Source organism: Ahaetulla prasina, chromosome 14, assembly GCF_028640845.1.
Source record: "Ahaetulla prasina isolate Xishuangbanna chromosome 14, ASM2864084v1, whole genome shotgun sequence".
Classification (NCBI taxonomy): domain Eukaryota; kingdom Metazoa; phylum Chordata; class Lepidosauria; order Squamata; family Colubridae; genus Ahaetulla; species Ahaetulla prasina.
Window position 1 is genome coordinate 14,430,252 of NC_080552.1, and position 14,794 is coordinate 14,445,045.

The window sequence follows — 14,794 nt, forward strand, 5'->3', positions numbered from 1 at the left end:
TGGCAAACCTGCTGTCTGACATAATCTTACTTTCAGACTGATTCGGTTTTAAAATGTGGCATAGCTGGGCTCTGGTCTTTACACTTTCCATTAGGTTGAGCTACAAGTCATTCAGTTATGTGTGTGTTCATTTCACGTGTGCACATACATGTATTTGAACAAAGACAGTAGGAACTTTCCTCTGCAAGTTTTGACTATTTGACATCTTAACCAGTGGTGAAATCCAAATTCTTTTTTACTACCAGTTCTGTGGGCATGGCAGGGGAAGGATACTGCAAAATCTCCATTCCCACCCCATTCTGGGGCCAGCCAGAGGTGATATTTGCGGTTCTCCGAACTACTCAAAATTTCCGCTACCGGTTCTCTAGAACCTGTCAGAACCTGCTGGATTTCACCCCTGATCTTAACACTTCATACCCAGGGAGAGTCATATTGTTTGGAAACAATACAAGGACTAAATAAAACAACTTTCTTAAGGAAAATATTTCTGGAGATTCTCAGTCATCCAGGTCATAGTTGTCCCAAAGGTGTTTTTTCAAGAGGTAACTGGACTTCCTTGTTTTTCTTTGAAGACGTTTTGCTTCTCAATCCAAGAAGCTTCTTCAGCTCTGACTAGATGTCCTTCCATTCCCCACCGTCCAGTCAGAGCTCAAGAAGGTTCTTGGAGAAGAAGCGAAACGTCTTCAAAGAAAAAACAGGAAGTCCAGTTGCCTCTCGAAAAACCACCTTTGGGACTTCTTAGGGAAAATACCTGGATTCTTTTCTAGACTGTTTGAACTCAATTTAAGTTTTATTATTATGCTATAAATATTAGCGGTTGCTAATCAACCCTGCATATTTAAATATTAATTAAATATTCAAATATTTTTATATAGGGTTTGTTCAACATTGTGTTTTGTTTTTAACAGGTATTTCCTCCTACCTCACCTAACACAGTATTTTCCTATCAGAATCCGTCTGCTACAAACCTTCAGCAACCTTTGTTTAAGCCAGCATCAAATACGACGCCTCACTCAGGGAACCAAGCACCCTTAGTGCATAATGGACCGAATCCTCTTCAGAAGGTAGGGCTTGTTCTCCACTGTAGAGGCCTGTCCCATCAAAAGAGCATTGCTCAAAGGCTTGAGACAGCCCATCTAGCATTATCCCAGCACCCCTCTTTGCAGTGTTGGTGATGACCTCTTAAGCCCAAGGGGTGCATCTTGTTCTAGCTCGCATTGTAGAGACCATGTGCTAGAGGTAGGCATTATCACAGATTTCTGCTGTTACCACATGCCTCCCACCGACCCGTACGCTCTCACAGAGAGGGACTTCTCAGGGTGCCGTCCGCCAAACAATGTCGGCTGGCAGCCCCCAGGGGAAGGTCCTTCTCTGTGGGGGCCCCCACACTCTGGAACGAGCTTCCCCCGGGTTTACGCCAAATACCTGACCTTCGGACCTTCCGTCGCGAACTGAAGACACATCTTTTCATTCGCGCGGGGCTGGCTTGAATTTTATCAATTTTATCAATTTTAAATTTTTATTAATAATTTTAAATGGGGTTTTTAGTTTATTATATATTTTAACTTTTTAGGCTAACTATAAAATAAGTTTTTTAATTCGCATTTTAAATTGTACATTGTATTACTTGTTTTATTTTTGCCTGTACACCGCCCTGAGTCCTTCGGGAGAAGGGCGGTATAAAAATCAAATAAATAATAATAATAAATAATAATAATAATTTCAAAGCTCTTGCATGTACATACAAGTGTTTTGCACACTTAGAATAGTGTTTAATAGCAATAGCATTTAGACTTATATACAGCTTCACAGGCCTTTACAGCCCTCTCTAAGTGGTTATCCTAAAGGGACACGGTGGCTTAGTGGCTAAGACACTGAACTTGTTGATCGAAAGGTCGGCAGCTCAGCGGTTCGAATCCCTAGTGCCGCGTAACAGGGTGAGCTCCCTTTACTTGTCCCAGCATCTGCCAACCTAGCAGTTCGAAAGCAGGTAAAAAAGGCAAGTAGAAAAATAGGGACCACCTTTGGTGAGAAGGGAACAGAGTTCCATTTGCCTTTGGCATCGAGTCCTGCCGGCCACATGACCACGGAGACATTTTCGAACAGCGCTAGCTCTTCAGCCCCAACCTGGTCAGGATCGAACTGTAGATTATGGTTAGCCTACAATACTGCATTCTAACCACTGTGCCACCAAGGCTCTCTTACCCTGTTTTGCGCGGAGGGTCTGGGAGGGCAAAAAACCAGGCCTACCGGAGGTTCCAGAAGTCCAGAAACGGACCTGTTTTTGGCCTCTGGATCCCGGGGGAAGTTGTTTTTGCACACACACACGGAGGCTCGAGGAAAGCCTCTGAAGCCTGGGTAGGGTGAAAAACGCCCTTTCCCCGTTGTGGTGCAGGCGGCCCACGAGGCCACGCCCACCATGGCTACACCCACCCCGCAACGGGGCAGCGAACCCGTTGCTAAAGGATCTGAAGCCCATCCCTGGTTGCAGTAGAAGCTGTTTTGCTCATGCCTCAGGGTGGAAAGGAAAAAGATTATGGTACTCATAATAAACCCCTGATGTGTTGGAGATTCCATGTGTCTGCTTATTGCAGAACTAGAGTATTGTGTCCCCCACCCCACCCTTCACTCTTTTAATAAAATATTACAATACATTATCTCCTTGATTTGAGATTGCTTTTAATGACAAAGCAGGATAAATATGCCCTCTTATCATTGGTAAGCAAATAAAAAAGGAGAATTGGGGGGGGGTCTCTTTAAAAAACATTATTTAAAATAATGTTTGCTGCCAGATTGGCTTGCTAACTGAAATCCATTGTTTCTGGCAGCCACCTTCCCCGGCTCAGTCCCAGCAATACCTTTTGCAACAGTCCTTGTTCAACAGTTCAGGAACCAAAACGAAAGACCCCCCACGTTACGAAGAAGCCATCAAACAGACGCGCAGCCTGCAGTCTTCTCAACGAGAGGTAAGTCGAACAGCAGACCCGTTTATTTATTCCAATATGTCTTATTGAGGCACCCAGCTTCATTAAGGAGTTGATAAAAGAGATGCAACGTGAGCCCTTCCATTTGCTCTAACTTCAAGTAGACATCGCTGCTCCATCCTAAAAAAAAAACAACACGGACGCGAAGATGCGTAATTGCAATTTTCCCGAAATCTTAAAAGCGAATCGGTTTTCAGAATGTCCGTCATGTCAACATTCCCTCAGAGGGCAGGCGAAAGATAGCCAGGCCAAACCATGGAATTGGGGTTTGGCTCAACTAATCCTTCATCAGGGGTGTGGGGTGTGGGGGAGAAAAACCAAAGAGAGTTTTCTTTGTAAGGGAGACCAAAAATGTGTTAAGGGGGGAGGGGAATGTAAGGTCGTTTAAGGACAGGGCATGGGTGACAACATAAAATACCTGCTTACTCATGACTATAGCTGATGGAATATGACTTTTTAACAGCCTCAGCCAGGCAGTTTGGCAACAGCTGTTTTAACAAAGCTGTCAAGGTTCAAAGAGAATGAGGAGCTTTCTCTATTGATGAGCTAGATCCTCTCAACTAGCTGATCAATAAAGAAAGCTCCTCAGAAGGAAGCCAGATATTAGTTCTGCTTGGCAGTTCATGACAGATGCTGCTGATAGGTTCAGTACGGAAATTGTATTTTGTCTGACTTTGCTGATCCAACTACTTTAAGTTTCTCCACTTCCTCTCCTTAACGCTGGTGAAGAATCTGCCAAGTTTTGCTAAAACCACCAGCTGAGCTGGAATTACCAAATTGAGTTTGCCAGTTAAAAGAGAATTTAACTCCATTTTCTTTACGAAACTACTTTAAAGCTTTGTACCTCTTGTTTTTCTTTTAATTCTTGTTTTTCTTTGCTCCCTCCTTCTGATCTTTCTCCTTAGACTAAAAATTACAAGCAGCCACATAAGCAATTCTGAAATTAAAGGGGCCAGATCAAATAAAAAGCCAACTCAAAAAAAAAGCCCCTTTTTTTGGTACAATTAGTCTAAATACTATTCTCAATTGTTTTATTCTGTTAAAAGATCAGTAAAGCTTTCAGATAGGAGTGTTTTCCTGTTTGGGATACGGGTTGACTTAACATTAAGGATGCCAGTATGAATTTACCAGCAAGGTAGAGTCTTAACATTCAATAGATATTATTGGGAACAAGCATGGATGAGAGTTACCGCCTGGCAAAGCCAAGGGAAATCATCAAAACCATCTACAAGCAAAAGTTAGAATATTTTGGACTTGTGATGCGACACCCGGAAAAATACGGCATCCTTCACTTAATCCTCAAAGGACAAATTGGAGGCAAACGAGGTCCAGGCAGAAGAAGAACATCATGGCTTCAAAATCTGGTTTGGATAAAACTCAACAGCCCTTTTTCGTGTGGCTGTCAATCAACCATGCCAACATGGTCGCCAACATCCGATGACGGATATGGCATAAGAAGAAGAAGAATGGATGAGAATGTTTCATCCATGGCATGGTGATCCACGGTCATCCAGTGGTGTGAACTTTCCTTCAGTAATTCCACAAGACAGAACAATACCAAAATTTGGGGCAAAGGTCAATGCACCTGGACATCCACTGCAGAAAAGCAGCTCGCCTGTGTCACTGTAGCTAGCAGGGGAAATGCTTGCTGTTCTTTTTCTGTATAGTAAATGCTGTGATGAACATGTTTCGAACAGATGATCCTCGCTGTTTCCTTTTATTTTGATTTCTACTACCTGTTATATAGTGCACCGCTTTTGTATGCTAGCAGACTGGTTTTTCTCAGAAAGGCTGTTTTGCAAACATATTTCTCAGAAATGTGTTTTGTGAACATATTTCATGTTTACTCCAATCGAATTCAATGTGGCCTATTTCTGATTAAGTATGTATTTAACAGAAGGAATTCTTAGCAATTAATCTTGAATCTGCAATATCTCCCTGGCTGTCTAATACATTAATATAGATACGTACATATCAGATTGTTAATTCTTCAGGAGCTAGTGGGATTTTCGGTACATTTATAGCTTAAATACAAATATAGAATATACCACTACGTTCTTTTATGATCCCAACCTATCGTAGAATACCAATCATGTTTGTACTTTGGGAAATGATATGGTAAAATAAACAAGTTTTTTTTTCCCCCTTCGTTAACAGATTTCCAGTGCCCACAGCCAGCAGATGGATGATCTTTTTGATATCCTCATTAAGAGCGGAGGTAAGAGGCACTGAAATAGAGCACGTGATTCAATTTACAACAGTTCATTTAATGACCATTCAAAGTTACAAGGGCACTGAAAAAAGTGACTTACGACCATTTTTCACACTTACGACCACTGTAGCATCCCCACGGTGATCAAAATTCAGACACGTAGCAACTGACTCGTATTTATGACGGTTGCAATTTTCCCAAGATCATGTGATGACTTCTTGGCACCTTCTGACAAGCAAAAGTCCACGGAGAAGCCAGATTCACTTTAACAACCAGGTTGCTAACTTAACAGTCGTTCACTTAACAACTGTGGCAAGAAATGTCTTAAAATGGGGCAAAACTCATTTAACAAACGTCTCACTTCTCAATAGAAATTTTGGGGTCACTTGTGTTCATAGTAAGTCAAGGACTACCTGTATTTGAGGAATTGATTTTTGAACGTCTTTAATCTAGAGGACCACGTTAGGAGTGTTCTAAGGAATAAGAAATTGAATCTATTTTAATCGTGGAACCACTTGTATTTGTTACTGGACAGAATTTATAGAAGTGCAAAATTAATCCAGGAACAGAACATTGTTCCTTCTGGACCATGCCAAACCTCCTCCTAAATCATACAGTTCCAGGGGCATTTTGGCAGTTTCTGAAAGTGAATCATTTGAACTGGAAGTGGTAACCAGTGATCTAGCCAAGCCATCGTGTTTTGAATGTAACAGGCAGGCTAAAGGCCAGAGGTTTTCATAATGTTTCTGTGGCTGGATCGACCAGCTATGAACATCTGTAGAGGGACCGTTTTGGAATCTTACAGTGTTTTGGCTGAGTCAGAAAAATCAGACATGGCAATCAATTCATGCTGGCCAGGAGAAGTGATGAAGCAAGAGTATGAAAACTCCAGTCGTGGATTCATGTAACATCTGAATCGGGGTCCCTGGATGGTTGGTTAGTTTTCTGACAGATCAGAATCTGAAGCTGGGGATAAAACTTTGTTTTTTTTTATTCAGTTTTGTGAGGAAAACAGCAAAATGGGTATCCTGAGTCAGATGTAATGCTAACCAAAGGACAAAGCCTTTGGTTTCTTTGGCCAGCTCTCAAGAGTTGTATTTTAGGATTATAACAGTACCAGATTTGTTGTTTGTTATTCAACAAAGAAAATCCAGTTTATTATCTGTGTTCATCATTGATGGTATAAGTAATAATCTCAAAACCCATCTCAGTTTGGCTTGCTCCCAATCTCTGTCGTAGATCAAACGATCATTGATTATCCTTTAACCGGCAAATGGAAGGGTAATTACACTGTGTTTCCCTGATTCAGTCAATCATTTTTTAATCTACTGTTCTGAATAGAGAACTTGTGCCCATTCAGTCATTATAGTGGTCCGTCGACTTAAACTGAAAAAAATTGAAATAATTGATTCACTGAAACGGTTATCTGTTAAATAATAAACAGAAAGCCATTTTAGTTCATGGGTTATAGTCCTAAATGGTTTCCCTTGATAGAAAAAGCTTGCCACAAAATAATAATCCTTTTTATACTGATATTGGTCTGATTTTGCCTTGTAAGTTATTTATAACAAAGTACAGGAGTAAAAATTGACTCAGGGTCTTAAAAATAATGAAAGGTCCCTGAGTCAAAATGCATTTTGTTAAGATGTATTTTATTAAAGCAATCCACTGAAATGAGTTCTTTCCTTTTTACTTTACGGATTCAGTGAAATATAGAGTTGGTTTGGTCTAGTGGTTAAGGCATCAGGCTAGAAACCAGGAGACATAAGTTCTAGTTCCAACTTTAGGTGCGAAAACTTGCTGGATGACTTCGGGACAATCACTAGGAGACTGTGAGTTCTAGTCCCGCCTTAGGTCTGAAAACCAGGTGGGTGACTTTGGGCCAATCCTCAGAAGACAGTGAGTTCTAGTCTTACCTTAGGTATGAAAGTCGGTTGAATGACTTTTGGCGAGTCCCTCTCTTTCAGCCCAACCCGCATCACAGGGTTGTTGTTTTGGAGAAAATAGGAGGAAGAAGGAGCATTAAGTATTTAATAAAAACAATAAAGGCGGGATAATTTTTTTTTAAAAAAAATACTGATTTATCTGCCGTTGTCTTTTCTGCAGAGATCTCTATGCCTATGAAGGAGGAACCTTTTCTGATTTCCAAAATGAGGCCAGTGACCGCCAACATCACCACAATGCCCGTCAACACCGTGGTGTCACGCCCACCCCCACAAGTCCAAATGGCCCCCCCTCTCTCCTTAGAACCCACGAGCAATTTCTCCTTATCTCTGGAGAATCAGTTGGAAGCTCTTCTGGAAGGCACTCTGCCCTCGGGAAACGGGATGCCTCACCTGGCCCACAGTAACGAGGACAAAGAACCTTTCTCGGTCATTGAAGATCTACAGAATGACCTCCTTAATCATTCTGGGATACTAGATCACTCCCACTCCCCAATGGAGACCTCCGATTCACAGTTCACCCCCAGCTCGTGTTTATCCCTCGACCTCCCAGACCCAAATTTAGACAATATGGAGTGGCTAGACCTCACCATGCCAAACGCTTCGTCGGGATTGACGCCGCTCAGCTCGACGGCTCCCAGCATGTTTTCAACGGATTTCCTTGATCCACAGGATCTGCAGTTGCAGTGGGATTAAACTGAAAAAAAAAAAAGGCAGAACCGGACTCGACCACGTTTTTAAAAGCTCCACTTAACAATAAGGTCCATTGTTTCACTCTCCTTTGTTTTCAAGCTCATCTCTATATAATTATCTTAGGGATTTAAAAAAAAATCACAGAGCACAAGGTTTTTAAAAAAAAGATTAAGAATGTTCCAACAAGAAAAGATTGTGATTACTGTAAGCTTAGGAGAATGTGTCACGAGCAACGATTCAGGTGAGTGGGCACGTTGAGAGCAAACTGTTTGGCTTAAGAACAGTGTTGTAGCACCTTTCGGTCTCTATGGACACCCTCAACAAAGCTTTCAGTTACCTGGCGAGCAAGCTTTTGACTGAGATAAAATCCAATGGGATTTTATATAAAAGGATGAAACTAGACGCTGTTTGGATTTCTTCATGACTTAAAAAGCTCCTTTCTCCCGCTAGTCAATTCTTTTAAAAGACAAGCAGGTATTTCCTTTTTAAGGCTTAAAGTTGCCAAGGTTGGAGACCCCTGCCCTATTGCTTCCCAACAGACAGTTGCAGAACTCCAGAATTTCACAGCACAGGTAGCTTGGTGTCCTTTGGTTATCCTATATGCCAGGAATTTCTGCATGCAAAGCATAGAGCTGGATTGAAAAATTGACAAAAAAAAAATAATCCGTTCAACATCCACTACTTTTGAACACCATCAGAGCTATTCAAATCTTTCCCAACGTTGCACCATATTTAGCCTATTTTTTTTCTCTTTCTTTCGAAGATGGAGATTTTAAAAAAAACAAAAACCTGTAAACGATAGGTCTCAACTTCTGTTTGTAAAGCTCAGCTGGCTGTCTTTTTAATCATGAAGAAATTTAAAGAAAAAAAAACCCTTCTGCAGTAGTGTTTCCTAACCTTGGCAATTTCCAGGTATGTAGATTCCCAATCAGTCCCGGAATTCTGCGGTAAGCATCACCCTTGACAGAATTCGGGGGTGGGGGGGTTGAAAGTCCACACACACATGAAGCTGCCAAGGGGGGAGCACTTCTACGAGATTGCTCAATCAGATTTTTCAAGCCAAAGTTCTCTTTTCATTCCACAGAACCAAATGAATTGGATATTTATTTGTTTGTTTTGAAAAAGAGAACCTGGTCAGAATTTGGATCGTTTCTCATTAGAACAGTACTCAGTTCTGCAGGGGGAACCTTTTTTTTTTTTTGGCTTGTGCTCTTAGGAATCCCATAGAATTGTCATTGATTCAAGGAGAACTAATCCAGCCCTGTCAAGCAATGTTTTGTTTTCGTGTTTTATTATCCAATACACAATATTTTGAGCCGGTTGTGTATTTGCCATGCATATTTTGCCGTTTTGTTTTCTCCTGAAAGCCATAACTGTGAAGATGCCAATTCAGGTTGGCTTAATTGTCAAGGCGAGCTTTGATATTTTAGGAATTGTTTGCTGGTGTCAAGGTAGCTCCAGGCCAAAACCAAAAACATCGACAACTTCCCCCCGAAACGTCAGTTTGAGATCCTTGTTTGGAACAATTATTCTTGTGCCATTTTGCATTTTTATTTTATCATATGCTGTTATTCAAACAACTGCACTAAACTTTCTTTGTGATTTAGCCTAGAGCTAGGAGTATTTTCAGCCAGACAGTATGAAATGACTTTGAGAGAAAGTAAGTATTTTCACCTTTTACCATTCCATTTCCCCATCCTTTGAGGGAGAATAATCTTCAACGAAATATCTTTTTCTCCCACATAAGATCAGTTTGAAATAAGATATTTACTGCTCTATCCTGGGTTCAGTAGGGACGCCTGTGAGATATGAGCTCTGTGTTGCTGTCATTTAGAATAACTTCCATAGATGCATCATATATGATGTTTTAATCCAAAGAAGAGCGGATATCTTGACTTTATCCTTATGCTTCAATATGGATGCTTAGCAAATCTGACTTCCCATCCCCAACTACCACTGGATTTAAGGGACAGTTTGCCTTTTCAGCAAGATGTGCTTATCTATATATACCTCTCTTTTTTGAATTCTACCCCAGAGGACAAGGAAAAGGGCCCTGGAGAAACCAGGGAAGGCTGATATAAGACTGTTTCATTAGCCTCCCCTGGTTTGGTACCTTTCAGAAGTATCAGGCTTCTAGTTTTTTAATCTCCTTGTCTCCATAGCAGTCACAGAAACGTGCTAGGTTGTGGGGGAGTTAACTTACACCCTTAGATATATTTCTGTCATGTGTGGTGCATCTCAATGGTTTCGAAATTGGTTCTACCCGAACACCCGCAAATGTAAATGAACCCTCTTCCCCAAGTGGCTCCCCTCCCAGCCCCCCTGATTGTCAGTCCAGTTGTTGACGCTGAGCAAGCGTCTTTCTCTTCTGTTGTTTTAAAATGTCAATCCTGTATAAGCAGCATGTATCGGAGGAGTAGAAGGCAAGACACGGGATCCATGGAGCTTCTAAAAATGTGTCACCAGTCTGGTTTTAAACAAAGACTTTTCCTGGGAATGCGGGTGTGCGTCTCTCACTGTGTAATCGAGCTGGAAGCTACCAGGATCTGTCTATGGAGCCTGATCCACACAGTTTGAGAAGTACTTTCTTACAGCTTGTAAGCAATAGTTTGTGCTTTTGGCTTAGAAGGTGACACAATCATCAGTTAAGTTTGTAGAAAGCTTTTTTTTTTTTTGGTCCTCTTACTAACTGGGCTGCCATTGCAGAGAGAATGTACATAGAGCTTTTTTTTTTAAAAAAAAATAGTATTGTGTGGTGGCATGCTACACAAATACCCTCATGCGTAGTGTGCTACCCAAGCCATACCGGAGCATGCACAACAGAGAATGCAAACCCAGCCTGGAATAAAATCCAGGCAGCAAAGTGGGGTAAGAAGTGTGAAGCTTCATTCTAGGAAGAAAACAAACAAACATTAAGGGATCATGAACATTTATAATGGAATCGTATTTATTTTTAGGTTAAGAGTGTGTGTTGTTTTTTCTGTGCATTTCAGAGCAGAACTTTTATCATGAAACATATCTGGGTTTGCTTTTAATTGGACAACCAGAGATATGCGATCTTTACCAAGTGTATGTGAACCTGATATTTGTGAACAGTTTCTTTATATTTATATACATATATACATATATATATATATATATATACAGACATATATATTATTGCTTGGGTAATTTCTGTACACTTGATATATATATTTTTTTTGGTAAGATGAACATTTGGCTCCTTATCTTTGATTACCAATTGCACTGCTAGCCTCGTCTTTCTCTGCACACACACACAAAAAACACTTGGAATTTGTTTAGTAGTACTAAGCATGCCTTCTGAGTAAATACCAATTTTACTTCAGCTACGTGCTTTTCATTTGCTTAGTATTGCCTGCTTTTCTTCTTCTTCTTTTTTCTCCCCATTTATGAGATCGGTCCACTCACCAGAGTTTCAGGATTATCCCCGCCTGCAGTTACACCAACTGGAAGATCATATTTTGGAGAGTGGCTAGAATGAAAACCTACTTGTTGCTTCTCTTGAGGACTGGGAAGGAAGAGAGTAGCAAAGATTATTGCAGGAGAATCAACCTTTGCCAGCTGTTCTTCTGCGTCCAGAATGTACATGCTTGCAACATAGTGTCAAACATGGTTGCTCAGAAGTCCAATAGGGATGACTGAGTTGTAAGTTTAAGGTAGGGCTATGGCATTGTTCTCCATAATGCAAATTAATTTGCTATAGAAGCATAGCTAGATTTGCTGTATGCAATATACAAACCCCAGGGGGGAAAAATAGCTTTGTCAGGGAGATGTATCTATTTACCTCAGTCTCACTTTCCTGTGCTAGATGAAGTTGTGAAATGGCCCACAGAAGAAGAAAAAACCAAACCAAACCCACAGTTATCTATTTTCTGGAATTCATTTCTGGTTATATTTTCCTTGATGTTTGAAAAGAGAGAGAGAGAGAGAGAGAACAAATAAGCAAAATGTGGTACTTTAGTACCAGTTTCTACTGTAAGGATATAGATTTCTTCAATCTCCTCCAACATAGAGATATTTCAAGATGACATGTTATTGTTATTCCTAATCCTGTACATATGATGCCATGTGATAGTTCAATGATGGTATTCATTGTTTTCAGGAACTAGAGATTATTGGCACATTGGATAAAATCTCTGCAATTGTGCACAGAGAGAAATTTATGTCATGGTTATGATTTTCAGCTTGGAGCTTTTTTTATACATGCAAAAAAAATCTGCTTAACAAATCTATTTGGGTGGGCATTTTCAAGCCCTTTTGTAGCCAAATAGGGTCAGAATATAAAAATGTTTCTTATCAACCTCTCTTTTTAAAAATACTTCAAATTCTTAATTCATCAGCAGCGGTTAGTGGGTTGACAGTCCTTTGACTAAGAAAATAAATTCTGTTATTTTATTGGCACTGACTTCTGAGTAAACCTGCTTTGCTTTCTACTGCAGGCATATATATTGTACACACAAACATGACTTACATAGCCATAGGTATAGCTCCAGAACCAATTATTGAATCGGTTTATATTTAATGTCTTACTCTCCAAAACTTGTTCTTCCTCTTAAGTTTTCAAACAGTTTTTCGTTGTGAAAAGCAGAAAATCTTCAAGGATTTCTGAATAAAATAAGTGAGTAGTTAGTAGACCCACGAACCACGATAAAGCCAAAGTACTTTTAAGTCTCCAGGTAATCTAAAGTGTTTTATTTTGGCTGGATTATACCTCACTTATCAAGTCGGTGGAACTATTCCTAACACGCTGCATTGGAATTGCGTTGCTCTCAAATGAGAATTGTCGTAAAGTTCTGTTAGAACTGGAATACGGAAATGCAATTGCACCTGTTTCTGGATGAGGAAACTACGTAGTTAGGCAAAGCTAATGTATGGTTGTATTGAATTTTGCATTTTGATAAATTTAGACCGCTTGTCCTTTTGATAAGAAATCACGATCATTGGCAGCTCTTTACCTCTTCATGGCACCGTTGTACAGTGAATTATAGTCTGTGTTAGCAGGACATGTATGATTTCTTCATAATTCTAAAAACCGGGAGGAAAAATAACCGTGTAAAAAAAACGGAAGCAATTTGTTTCATGAATCACATTTATAATCTGCAAACAAATTGTGTAGCGCCGCGTTGAAGAAGAACCGAAGAGGGTTTTTCAAATATATGCACCTCTAATTTGAGTTTGGAAAGTCTCTCAGCTCTGTGTTGCCTACAGCCGAGGCCCGAATGTGTCTCAAATAATACATAGTCCTAGCCTAAAAAAAAATTAAAATAAAATAAAAAAAAATACCTGGCAAGTGCCATTGCAACCGAAGGCTTCTTTGTGCCTTCGTTGTTTTTGATAACGCAAACCGAGAAACCAGCATTTTGTATATTTATTTATTTTTTCTCTCCTCCCCTCAGTTTCTGCATGACGTTGCAGGTTCAGAAATTCAGAGCCTTAAAGAAGTGGTCATTGCAAAATTACCCAGGAAAGTACCAAAGCGTTTCCACTTCTCTCGCCAAGGCCCACACCCTTATAATTCTTTTTTTTTTAAAATCTACTAGGAAAAAAAAATACAGAAGTTTTTCTGCATTGTCCTCTAAATCAGGGGTCTCCAGTCTTGGCAACTTTAAGCCTGGCGGACTTCAACTCCCAGAATTCCCTAGCCAGCAAAGCTGGCTGGGGAATTCTGGGAGTTGAAGTCCGCCAGGTTTAAAGTTGCCAAGGTTGGAGACCCCTGCTCTAAATGTTACCTGTGGCGATGGGGGGGGGGGGAATCTTTATTTTATATTGAAGATGTAGATATTTTTGAGGTTGCTTCTTTCTTGGTGTCGAATAATAGGAATACTCCCTCTTCTCCCCCCCCTTTTTTTTTTTTAATTGTGAAACTGAATTAAGACATGAGCACAGATCTCTGTGGTCAGACCTTTCTTATTCCACTGTATTGCTTGCTTGGTAAAAACATCGTGCTTCGCATGACGAGTGTTTCTCTTCTTCTTTTCATACTCCCAATTATGTCTTAGCATCTCACTTTATGAAAAGAAGGAGATCGATAACCAGCCTGCACAGGTTGCCTCGTTAAAACGGCTTATTTTTAAAGGGAAAGAAAACCTCATGCTGGCGAGCCGAGCATCCGGTGGTTTAATTGCCTTTGTAAAAGAGACCACGATGCCTTTTGTATTTGCTGTTTGCACCTCCTACGATCGATTCCATACGTTGACTTTTGCCATGTTTTGCACATTGTACTGTATATACGTAATGCATATTGTATTTTTTATATGTGTAGTACATTTATCATATATTTTGTACATAGTGGCAAGATTGTAGCTAAAGGAAAAAAAAAATATCTCAGCAATTTTTGGAAGTCGTGTGTCAAATAAAACAAGTTAATAGATGTGCTGGTTATTTGTGATGTTTGTTTAACAACTCCTGTCTCTTAAAAGGGGTATTCTAATCCCATGGAAAAGTGGATGGGCCTTACATCCAGGTCCAAAGAAACGTATAGGCTATCTAAGTATTGTATTATACTATTATAAGTTGTATTTAATTTCTCTAAAGGAGCGTGAAGGTGGGGATGAGCGACTGAACAGACGGAAGAAAGTTTCTGAACATCTGTATATACAAGGCGGAATCCAGACTTAATCCTACATTTAGCAGGCACGTTGAAATTAACGAATTCAATTAGCCGTTACTGAATTAAGTCCTGCTGATTTCATTGAAACTATTCGAAACCTGACAGTTGTATTGATCTCATCATTTTCATTTTGTGTTTTGGTTAAAGGTCGAAGAGTTGCTCATGTACTGTTAGGTTATTGTGAGGAAGGAAAGGAAAGGAAGGAAGGACGGAAGGAAGGAAGGAAGGAAGGAAACTGTGCACACAACTCTTGTAAGCAAATGATGGAACAAAAAGATGGTCATGTGTTTAAAAAATGAATGTCCTAATAGAACTAAGAAAACTTTGTATT

General features: G+C 40.1%; 1 protein-coding gene across 9 annotated transcripts in view; it reads left to right on the forward strand.

Annotated features, from left to right (window-relative positions):
* The window catches only part of MRTFB (myocardin related transcription factor B), an 81,979-nt gene extending 67,756 nt beyond the window's left edge, over window positions 1-14,223 (forward strand). For all 9 annotated transcript variants that reach the window (XM_058157868.1, XM_058157869.1, XM_058157876.1 and 6 more), the window contains 4 exons: window positions 909-1,064; window positions 2,829-2,966; window positions 5,142-5,202; window positions 7,303-14,223. In XM_058157868.1, coding sequence (XP_058013851.1) covers window positions 909-1,064; window positions 2,829-2,966; window positions 5,142-5,202; window positions 7,303-7,835 — 888 coding nt within the window. In that variant the 3' untranslated portion in view covers window positions 7,836-14,223. The remainder of the gene's footprint in view (window positions 1-908; window positions 1,065-2,828; window positions 2,967-5,141; window positions 5,203-7,302) is intronic.
* Window positions 14,224-14,794: the final 571 nt, after the last annotated feature.